Consider the following 12,221-nt stretch of genomic DNA (forward strand, 5'->3'; position numbering starts at 1 on the left):
CGCCTAAGTGATCACCAATTCCAACCCGATAGTGAGATGTCATTGCAGCAACACCGGCTATCACTAAAAGTAATTAGCTCTAAATGGAGAGCCAAATAATGCTTCCTTTCTCCATAACGAGAGCCTCACGGTTCTCTTTTGCCTGAGCAAACGAGCTGGTGATGTCATCAGCAGCTCATTCATGCTCGGGCAGCCTGTTTAGACGGGGAATCGCCAACTTCTCGTTCAGTGTTCCACATCCCTATATGTTTTACCCTAATGAGACACAACGTGGCGGCGATCATTTTTATGCTGGCTGAAAGTGAATAATGAAAGAGAAGCGACCGGTTCTCGTTCATCACTCAGTCGTTGGCTCGCGTCTAAACTGAACGATTATTGTGTACTTTCGTTCATTTTTAGGACGATAATTGTTCCGTCTAGATGCACCTTAACAGGAGGAGTGACGGCAACCATATACACATAGCAATCGTGAGCGCCAACTTACCAACATAGTTTTCAACATCACTGACATAGAAGGTGGGAGCGGGTACAGAGAGGCTGAGGCCGTCCTTCTTTGGCACCAGAATTGGTTCTGTAAAGCCAGTGTCCTCAAAATATTCCACTGTTAACTGACTGCCATTCAGTTTAGTGACCACATCCTCGGCACTGCAAGGGAGACGTCACAGAGGTTACACGCGTTTCATGGGGTGGCAATATCAATATACAAGTACAAAGATAGTCAAATGTGTCTGTGATTAAATACATATGTAGTGGAGCAGAATTTGTCACTTATTGTAGCACTTTAGGTCCCATTTCTCTATGTTGCGATATCATTAAGGCTGGGTTCACACTGGGCGGATTTGCCATGGAAATTCCGTCCAGAATTTCGCCGTGGCAAATCCGCTTGCGGCTGCTAATCCCAGGATTAGCGATCCATGTGGACGAGATTTCTCAGAAATCTTGTCCACACGGGACGGCAAAGCCGGCAGAAACCGGCGCTGCAGTGCGGATTCTCTGGCTGCAGCATGTTCATTTTTTTTCTTCTTCCACTGCGGCCGCGCTCTCCTCTATGGGAGTGCCGGCCGCAGTGGAAGAGCGTGCGGCCAGGCCGCTTCAAGACCCGCGGGTTTTGACGCAGCGGATTCCCGGCGGAAATCTCACGTTTTTTCGCTGCGGCCAAACCGCGAGATCTCCGCCCGGAATCATTATTTTGGGTAGCATTTTTTTTTTTCATCCATACATTTTTCATGCACTTTTCCAGTTTATGTGAAAACACATTTAAAAAATACCATACTTACAGCAATGCCGTTTTGAAAATATACTACAAAATGCACGAAAAGTAAAGAAAGAAACGCTGCAAAACTGCACTGTTTTTAGCATTGCAATATTTGTGTTAAGTAACATCTGTCTACAACTTTTTGTTTCTTATTTTAGGACAAAAAAAAAACAAAAAACAAAAAAAGTCCAGTGAAGACTTTAATGTTCATTGCACTTTGTGATGACTTGAGTTATATGATATTGGATAATTAACAAAAGTGCAAATCACTTTAGTTACCTAAAATAATGTTTTTTTGCAGAAAAATCACTCTAAATTGCTGGCCACTAGGGGTCTCCCTTCCTTCTAATTCGCTGTCCATTACCAGTTGTCAGCTGAGTTCTGTCACTAGTAGCAAAGATAACTAGACAGATAGCAGGAAGTGGAGAGAGAGACCTGCTGCCCATAGAAATCTATAGAGAGGAGAGGCAGAGATTCCCACAAACGTGGCTGCAGTTAACGGTAAGCTAAATATACAGCTTCTAGAGGGACAAAACTGCTGATAAATGAAGGATACAAGTCATAGAAAGGTCAAATATAGTATTATTCCACATGTAAATTGGGAGGGGTATCATCATTCCTTGAGGAGAGCACTTAGAAGGTGAGTGAGGAGACATATAAGGACATGCAAGCTCCTCTGGGAAATATGCAAATAAGGAAGATGGAATACTACCTCTACAGCACCACCTATTGGATGGTTAGGAATGCTGCCATCCAGTAGGTGGCGCTGCAAAGTGGTTGCTCCATCGTCCTTATTTGCATATATTCCTCATGTACACACACGGCAGCTTATTTTGGAAGCTCACCAGTCTGGAGACACTATATAGGATATGTGCCCTCCTGCACACATTTGTATTACTCCAAATTCTCTGAATCAAAGAATGAAACAACTTTGTAATTAGTCTTCATTATAATAATATTTGGGGTTTGGGACAAAATTCTGTACCAGGACTGAAGAGCGGGAAAAATATGTTACCCGCACTTGTTCTTCTCTGCCACCCCTCCAATCCACTGGCTTCAGGTTCTGTTTTTGACTATCCACGATAGCCGACACAATCTTCACACTATTTAACCCAAATAGTGTAAGACTACTAATTTACTATGCCAGCACTGGCCAATCAGAGAGCAGTGCACAGTTTGCATTAAGTAACTAAAAAATTGCTGCAGTAATCTTGGAGGCCTGAAATCAGAGCCCAAAACTGGTGGATTGGAGGGGCGACAGGGTACAGCTGCAGGTAATATACCTGCCTCTTCTGGTCCCTGGACAGAATTTGCCCCAAAACAGAAGAGTTGGTTTTAAACCATTCTACTCTACAAGAAATGACGGGCAAGCTGCGGTAACCAAATGCTGCGTACCACTAATGCCAACAGGGACAAATACATCACATGGTTTTATGAGCCTCACGTGTGCTTGCCACAAATTCACTGCAGCAGTAAGGCCGGATTCACACGAGCGGATGCGTTGGAGGTGTGAATCCATCCTTGCACAGTGTTTCACACATCTCCTAGGGTCTTGCACGTAGGAAAAATACGCACACATGAACAAACCCATTGGAATCAATGGGATCTATTCACTGCGTACTCTGGGTGAAAATGTTGTGCGTGCAAGTACACTCGTGAATCTGGCCTATATCTCACAACCGAGAACTGCTGCGTATAAGAGCACAAGGGGAAAAGATAACCACTGCAGGATCACACTACAGAGGGTCTTATTGTAGGCTGTAACCATGGAGACACATCGCTGTGCACAGAAACTGCAGACTCAAAACCTTGGATATTTTGTATCGATATTTTAAATTGTGTCATTTTTTGGTTTCTTGTGGGTGCATGTAGCAATAAAATGGTCGGAAAAGCAATCATGTATTTTAGGAGAAGTCCATTATTCATAGGAACCTGCAGAGGTCCGTTTAGAACATAGAAATTTAGAAATGTCCATAGCTGGAAATCTGAATGCCAAGCCGTACTGTAATATTAGAGATCCCCAGTATCTAAACAGCGCTGGACTCAGCGGTGATCTAACCTCCTACAGTCAACAGACCTGATCTTCTGATATGTATTTTGCACATTTCTGTAGAATTTTCCCTTTAAGTATTATATTAGGGGACTGCATTATGAGTAAATGAGAGGAATTCCCATGATAGAGCGCAGCAGCAGAAAGAACATCCGTTCCCCCCTCCCAGGTGCTGTGACGGTGGCCTCCCGCGGGGCGGTGGCAGTGCGCTGACAGCCATCACAACAGCTCTTTTGAGAAGTCAATTCACAGAATTCTCTAATTCTACAGTGAAACAGCTGTTACATTTCTCATTTACTACAATAAGTGGCTTCAAACCAGAGATCTTCCTTCAAGATTAAGAAATAGACTCTTCTCCATCCATATTCAAGCACACGCCAACGGTGTGTGCCTCTGACAAACTCAGCTCTGCTATATTTGTGCACTGAATGGCCACTTTATTAGACACACCCGCCCAACACTGTTTGAGCGTCCCTGTATGGAAACCAGACCCGTGACCCCGGAGTGCAGCATAAACATCACATGACCAGTTTTCCGTAGATCAGTTTCAGTGTCAATCCACATTAGAACGGAAAATCCAAGTGATCTGAGCAACTTCCAAGGAGGTCTGGTCATCGGTACTAGGCTAGCCGGGGTCAGCATCTCAATGCTAATCTAGTGGGGTTTGCTTGTGCAATGGTGAGGGTAATATACAGAGAAGGGTGTAATAGAGGAAAAACATGCTGCAAAAGGAGATCCTTATCGATGAAAGGGGTCAGAGGAGAATGTCAAGAATCATTCTGATGAACTCATCAGGGGTGCAGAGTCAAACAGATTGCAGCCAAATACATCACTGGTGCTCCAAATGATGCATCTGAAAACACAAGTCTTCAGTCCTTAGCACGGACAACCAGTTCTAGCCTCATTGCTAAGATAACAGAAATCCATGACTTTGGTGGACAAAAGAGCACAAAAATGGGATCACTAAGCAATGGAAAGCATCATCTGGTCATAAGAATCCAGATTTCTGTTGCATGATGCTGATGGGAGGTCAAAATTTGGCACAAGCAGCATGAATTGATGAACCCATCATGTCAGCTGTACAGAACATGTAAGCACCTCCAACTCATTTGTGGCAACTGCAAGAAGCTTCCTGTCCGCGGGGGGCGTTATTCCTGCAGCACCCAGTGGAATCTAAGCCACAAGAAATTGCTGCGGTTCTGCAGGCCAAAGGAGTCCAATGAACGGGTAAAGTGGCCATTAAGTGTATATGATCAGTGGTAGGAACCTACAACAAGTTTCTCTTAAATGATTCGCAGACACAAGGAGTCTCCAACCGCTGCCTGTATTTAGAAAGTGCAATTAAAAACCTGAACTGTACTGTGTGAATACCCCCTAAAAGGCAACCTGAAGGGAGTGCGAGTGTCCGGTTACTTCATTGTTTGCAGCTCTGAATTATTGATCCCGTTTATGTATGGTATAAATAAAGAACAGCTCGTCTATTAATCTTCTTATTGATTCACATGAAAACACTTATTTAAACAAATTGCTTACATGACGTGAGAAATGAGACATGACAGGAGAACAGCCACTTGTAGAGGATTATTAATTCAGCGCACGCTAGTTTATTAACAATTCATGTACTTTCAGATGAGAGATGCAGCACCACAATACAGAGGCTTGCGTCTCACAGATCGCGTCACACCGGGGGCGCAGCTTCAGATGTAGCAGAAGTGAATCTCATCAGTTACAATGAGGCTGGTAAAGACAAAAACTGCCGCTGCAATCTAAGTGATGCAGCCTGCTTGCTGGGGAAGCATTAATCACGGGGATATTAGCCAAATCTTCCAGGCTGACACTCGCGCTACATGATCAGGAGCCTCTGCACAGAATGTGTCTTATGGCAAAAAGATGGGAATAGAATGGATCCCTTAGTAAATGGGGTCTGTCGGCCGCCGTTCATGTCTGTCAGGTGACCGATCTGCACTCGATTTTTTTTCGGTTCCCATTACGGAATGCCTGGCGTAGAGGCGAAGCAAGGCTTACAGGTATCTGATGCCGCTGGGGAGATTACACAATGCGATGTAACAGTCGTTGGGTTGTTCCACAGCATTATATGGAAATAGATAAGGACACATCCCATTGAATTCAATAAGATTTAGCATTCTTTGTCACAAATGACATCCATCGTCATCACAAAAATACCCTTTCAGTCATTCATCATCACTAGTATGAGAATTCGGCCGCGCTTGCATCCGCTCGGAGGTTCCAAAATACCGCAAGAAATAACGCCTTTTCTTTCAGTTAATGAGGTTCGTTCGGCACCGTTCGGTTCCGTCAGAAGATTGAGTCGTTCAACCAGGGGAATCCCTTTTCCTGCTCCCTAATGCTAGCTTCACACTGGCGAGCGCAATCCAGGGCTGTGAACCCCACCCCCATGGAAATCCCCAAGGATGCAAGCAGTTTTCATGTCAAAACATCTTTTCGGGGCTGCAGGGATCCTCCGGCGTGGCTGCAGCTGTGGCGGGGGATCGCAGGGTTTCTCCTATTGTTCTCAATGGGAGATCTGGCATTGCGTGCACCTAACACGTGGTGCGCTGCTGCCACCGGCCCCTTTAAGAACAATAGGCACTGCGATGCGAGAGCATGCAGCAAGATAAACCATGCTGCGACCTCGCTCCTGCATCGCAGCGTGGTGCCATGCAGGAAAACGTAGCTCATGTGCCTGCATCTCGCAACGCACACGTCATGTGATTTTAACACACTCACGCCTCGTTCAGACAAGCGTATTTGTAAACATCTGTAATTCAGATCCGCAATACAGAGGTACTACAGTACATCACCTGTATTATTATTTTCTCCTGTGCAAAAAGGGATCCTTCTGTGATCAGTGCACAAAGAAGCGCAGCATGTCCTAGTCCCCTACCATTCTTGCACAAGAATCACCCATTCAAGTCAACGGGTGTGTTAAAAAAAAAACAACAAAAAACAAACTAATTCAGTTGCATGGCATGCAAATGGGTTCCGATTTTTTTTAAGCGCTGCGGAATATGTTGGCGCTATACAAATAAAGTTTATTATTATTATTATCATGCACTCACTGACTTGAAGGGAATTTTAAATGACATAATTAGGGCCACTTTCCGTTTTTTTTCCACGTCTGGCTTTAAAGTGCACATACGCTCGCAGTGAATCGATCAGTTTTTCACGGACCAAAAAATCACAGCAAAACTGCACGTTATGACGGTCTCATTATGGTGCAAGCATCATTTAGTAGATATTTCGTCTGTGCAGTCTTTATCTGAGCTCTCATTTGTCTTTAGGAATAATGCAGCGACCAGAGGTTATACGTGAGCAGGTGGGAGTGTATACGGCTTCCCATTAGCACTGCGCCGTGGTGCACTACGTATTTTTGTGCCTCTGCTGCTCGTTGGTCCTTTTAGATGAGCCGATTCTCGCTTGAACGAGCGAGTGACGTCATGATTAGCTCATTCGCTCTCGGGCAGCCTAACATACAGCAGACACATCGCTGGCTCATTCATGGATAATCATTCAGTCTGTCAGATTCGCTGTATAAGTGAATAAGAGGGACTGAATGAGCGCGGTTTAATCTGAACGATCAGTGAATTAGCCAACCATGATTTATATGCCTGCATAAAACGAACAGCGAATGATTATCCTTTGTCGTTGGCTCGCGTTTAGACCGGACAATCAGCCTTGATTTTCGCTCATTCTACCTTAAAGCCCCCTAGGTTCTGATCCCTTGTGGCAGTTGGAGTCGCGCTAACAAGATAGATGGCGAATTTCTCGCCGGCACAGGAAGTCTCTTCTGCAGATCTCTTTCTTACGGTCTTCCTGAGATGCTTGTGCTTCGTGTTCGCAGCTCAGCGTTGTTTACATAGCGATGTTCTCCGGTATGCATCTATTCTGAAGATCGGCCAGCAGGTGGCAGCGCAGAGACCTTCCACGCAATGCGTGTTTGTTTACATTTTGCACAATATGGAAGATTTGGTTTAGTGACAGAATAAGAGGAGGGAGCGTCCCGCACATCCTGGTGACGGCGGATGATGGCCAGAACAGGCGGCCTTTCACTTCACTGTATTATTACCAACAAACGCTCGCCTTAACCTTTACTTCACGCGCTTTTTGTTTTTCAACATTTATTTCTCACTTGCAGAAAAGCAAATAATCATGGATTTCAAGGTTTTTCTAATGATGTTTCTCATTCAGTATATTTGCTGCATTCCTTCTTTGTGGAGTTTTTTTTGTCATATAAAGAAGCTATTGAAAAAGCAGAAGAAGGAAAAAAAATCTGCATAAGCCGGGGTCACTTGGGCGTATGATTACTGCGTATTATGAGGGCTCTGCGATACGCGGTAACTCGCAGGCAATCGATTCCATCGCCTTACACAGTTCACTCACAGCAGCGTGTCGGAATTGCATAATCCGCGAGCATAAAAAAAGAACGCGGCATGTTCTATTTTGTTGTATATAGACACAAGATAGAGCCCATTGTTCTCTATGGGCACGTATATATGCGAACCAGTACGCAATTACATTACGTATGGGCGTAGTGGAAACACACCGTCGCTCTACAGCTGCAAAGACGCTGTGAAGCGCTTTGGGATACTAGGGCAGGCTGGGCTCTGGAAAAAAACGTCACTGCCCCCAAAGTGGCAAAAAAAGTGGCGCCCTAAAGACCCCTTCGGATAAGTTGATGTTTTTTAGCTCACATTTGGACTTTAGGGAGCTAATAATACCCTGTGGATCTATTTACAGGGTCGTTTTTTTGTCAATGTTTTTTAAAAAATGCAATATGCGCAAATTTTATCTGTTTTTAATTAAAAATATGCCCATTCTAGTCTATGGAGAGTCATTGATCAGTATTTGCATTCATTGCTATTATCTTCTATTGAGGGGGAAAAAAATGGATCAAATACGGATGCAATTTCACCAGCGATACGTTTTGTAATCCTCTTGTATACAGCTGCTCTGAGACCGGATTCTCACGAGAGTAAGCAGATTTGCACATATGTTTGCGTCGTGTTTTTGTGGAATGCCATTGCGTATTTGCGCTTACATCGCCATATTTTACGGTTCTTTTTGTGCGCGCAGGTTGTGCACAATTGTGTGAGCAAAAAAGACACACACCAATGTTCTCAGCCATGGAAACGGTTAATTAGTTTAATGAGTTATTTCCCTGCGCAGGAACATGGAGCACGCTACGTATTTTTGTGTGGGACAGAAATATGCAGGTCAAATTGGTGCTTGCCAATGAACCCATTGAAATTAATGCGTACTATTTTTTGCGCATTGTGAGCGCAAATCTTTTGTGCACAAATATGTCCGTGTGAATCCAGCTTGAAATAAGCCCAATATGACTAGGACAGAAACAGCACATATCTGTAGGCTGTGTGTGGTATTACATCCACTTAAATGGGGGTGAGTGGCAATATCAGATACACACTGTGGACAAGAGTGACACACTTCCTGAAAAATATTTTTTTTCTAAATCTGTAAGAACCCCCTTAACATCTTAAGGACCAAGCACTGTAAATTTACGGCACTTGGTCCTGGGCGTTAACCATGGCTGAGAGCAGAAGTATGGCGGGGGATTAAAGCCTCTGCAGGTCAGACAGAGACACAGCTGAGGACCAGAGGAGATGGTAGAAGCATTTTATAACCATTTCTGACTTCTTCTTTTCAGGTTACACAGAGCTTAATGAACGCTATGTGTTAAAGAGAGACCCGGTGATCACGTGACCGCCAAGTACCCCCTGTCACAGAAGAGCTGCAGGGTCATAGCAGACCCTGATCAGTTCTGCCAGTGACTATTGTCCCTATAGGGGGATGTTTTCCCCGTAACTGGGGCTCCTATAGATGTAAAACCATCACATGGGTAAAATCCCTAAAAGGTTTCAGGTCCTTTAGGAGCAAAACAGCCTGGTCCTTAAGGGGTTAAATTGGGGCTCAGATATTGCATTTTTTGCCAAACCCGCAGAGTTTGTGCTGCTATTTCAGAACACTGCGCCACGTGTGAAGCCCACCTTAGACAATAAACCTCCGGGCAGGTGTTCATTTCCATCCCCACTGATTTAATTTCTAAGCCTTAGATCCCTGATCCTCCTTGATAGAAAGTGTCTTCCTGATGAATGTCGCGTCCCGCGTTCTTACTTTCATCATCTACAGTTCTGTTTACCATCCGAGCCAAACGTTCAAATCAATTCCTTTCCAGTTGGGCAGGCAGATGAGAGCGAGCAACTTCCCTTTCAGAAGATCTGCCAGACCCTCCTGCCAGGAAGACATCTGCGGTCAGATGGCGGCTCTTCACAATCCCCGTGCTGCACTCTGTAACCCGCGCAGAGAAGCCACTAGTTGAATGAGGGTTTAATCTCATCAAGGAGACAGTTACTCGCTGCTGACAAGGAACTGCAGAATTAGAGAGATTAATAAAGGCAGGTGTCGGAACGAGGCGCCCGCGGTGCCAGCTTCTCAGCTTCAGGTGCGGAAATGCACCAGAAATATTCCATCTAGATTAGTGCAGAATACAGCACTGTGGAAGACATTATGGGATCTGTCTCGAGGACTTCGGATTCATCCTATGGAATCCATTACACAAAGGAGAATAAGAGTCTAAGGCCGCCCTCACATGAGATGTGTATAAGGAAGAACCTTACCTCTGCAGCGCTACCTATTGGAAAGCAGTATTCCTGCAAGTCAATGTAGACCTTATAACAATGACTGGGAATTGTAAGCCAAGCCAGAATGCCATACACAGACAGCTGTTTCAGGGTTTTTGCCCCTCCTCAGTGTACAGTAGGTGTATGGTTTGGCTAGTTAGAGGCCTATAGAGGTGGGTCAGGAAGGGTATCATTTCTCCTTATGGAGAGCACCCAGAAGATGAGTGAGGAGACTTATAAGGCCATGCATGCTCCTCTGGAAAATAAACAAATAAAAAGATGCAACAATGCCTCTGCAGTGCCACCTATTGAAAGGTAGCATTCCTGCAAGTCAATGTTAGACTCTTTATACAAGCCTTATAACAATGACTGGGAATTGAAAGCCAAGCCAGAATCCATACACAGACAGCTGTTTGGGGGGTCTTGACCCTCATCAATGTGCAATAGGTTCTGTCTTGGCTAGTGAGAGGTCTATAGATGTGGGTCAGGAAGGGTATCATTTCTCGTTAAGGAGAGCACCTACGAAGTGAGTGAGGAGACTTATAAGGCCATGCATGCTCCTCTAGGAAATGTGCAAATAAAGAAGATGCGGATTCTACATTTGACCCAAGTGTGAACAGAAATCTAGAATAATCGACAGTAAAGCCCATACCAATCTCCCTGAGAGAACCGGATGCAAATCTGTAAGTCTTTTTTTTTAAAAAAACTTCTTTAAGTATACGAGTATAACAAAATGTGATTGCTTTGTTTCTGAAGCACATGCATCGTTTTCCCCGAGCTCCATTCAGATACATAGGACCGTCTCAGAAATTTCTGTACCAAGTTTGTTGTGTGTGAACGTTCCCTAAAGGCATTATTTTCTTTTAAAGGGTTATTACCCATTGGACTGTTCAGCTCAGAATGTGCAGAGGTACAAATGAATAAAATACAAGTTCTACAGAATCTTTCCCCATATAACTATATATCAGTCTGCTCCGCTCCTCCTGCTCTATAACACTCAGTTTAGACAGGTTCTCTTTAAAGGCTATGGACACCTGTTTGCTGGCGATTTTTTTTTCACCTAATTGCATGCATTTTGGGCTGATATTTCAACAGTGTTTATTGAAAAATGTTGCACCGTTTGTCTTCTGCAGCTTCTACATATCACTGTATATAGACACTGCAGTCTAAAGACAGATCCCTGCATTTTGTCTCTGTGCAGTCCATGTTTACAACAGCCTGCAATTGGACAGTACATGGACTCATTGACTTTAATAGCTCTGCACATGCAAAAAATAAATAAAAAAAATAACAGCATGCCATATTTTCACCAGTACTACGGGCAAGAATAGGACATGCAATGTTCAATTCCTGTGGGGCCAGGCAGCACACAGACCTGTGTCTGTGTGCTGCCCAATGCGATTTGCACCTGAAAATCCAGGGCACAGCTTGCGTACACCTGTGTAAAAAAGCCTTAAAGGGGTTGTCTCGCGAAAGCAAGTGGGGTTCAGCACTTCTGTATGGCCATATGAATGCACTTTGTAATATACATCGTGCATTAAATATGAGCCATACAGAAGTTATTCACTTACCTGTTCTGTTGCTGGCGTCCCCGTCTCCATGGCTCCGTCTAACTTCAGCGTCTAATCGCCCGATTAGACGCGCTTGCGCAGAAGGGTCTTCTGCCTTCGGCTCGGTTCGGCAGCAGCGGTGTTCTGGCCCTGCCCCCTTCTATGCATCATCGCGTAGCTCCGCCCCATGACGTGTGCCGATTCCAGCCAATCAGGAGGCTGGAATCGGCACACGTCATGGGGCTGAGCTACGCGATGACACGTGGAAGGGGGCGGAGCCAGAACGCCGCTGCTGCCGAAGCGAGCCGAAGGCAGAAGACCCTTCTGCGCAAGCGCGTCTAATCGGGCGATTAGACGCTGAAGTTAGACGGAGCCATGGAGACGGGGACGCCAGCGCAGGGAAGGTAAGTGAATAACTTCTGTATGGCTCATATTTAATGCACGATGTATATTACAAAGTGCATTAATATGGCCATACAGAAGTGCTGAACCCCACTTGCTTTCGCGAGACAACCCCTTTAAGTCTCAAGAGTAGGTCCATCAGTGAGGTTGCACTATTGGCTTAGTTCCCCTCTGCTGTCTCCTCTCCCGCACGTTCTTATCAGCCCTAGTTATAACTGTAACAAAGATAAATCTCGTGGTCATAAATCAGCTGATAAGAAGGCGCAGGAGAGGAGAGAGCAGAGGGGAACTCCCCACCCCACATC

At 44.8% G+C, this 12,221-nt stretch overlaps 1 protein-coding gene across 5 annotated transcripts in view; it reads right to left on the reverse strand.

Moving 5' to 3' along the window:
* Nucleotides 1-12,221, reverse strand: part of PHF2 (PHD finger protein 2) — a 227,324-nt gene that overhangs the window by 71,132 nt on the left and 143,971 nt on the right. For all 5 annotated transcript variants that reach the window (XM_066596505.1, XM_066596503.1, XM_066596502.1 and 2 more), the window contains exon 4: nt 485-645. In XM_066596505.1, coding sequence (XP_066452602.1) covers nt 485-645 — 161 coding nt within the window. The remainder of the gene's footprint in view (nt 1-484; nt 646-12,221) is intronic.

This window comes from Eleutherodactylus coqui, chromosome 3, assembly GCF_035609145.1.
Source record: "Eleutherodactylus coqui strain aEleCoq1 chromosome 3, aEleCoq1.hap1, whole genome shotgun sequence".
NCBI lineage: Eukaryota > Metazoa > Chordata > Amphibia > Anura > Eleutherodactylidae > Eleutherodactylus > Eleutherodactylus coqui.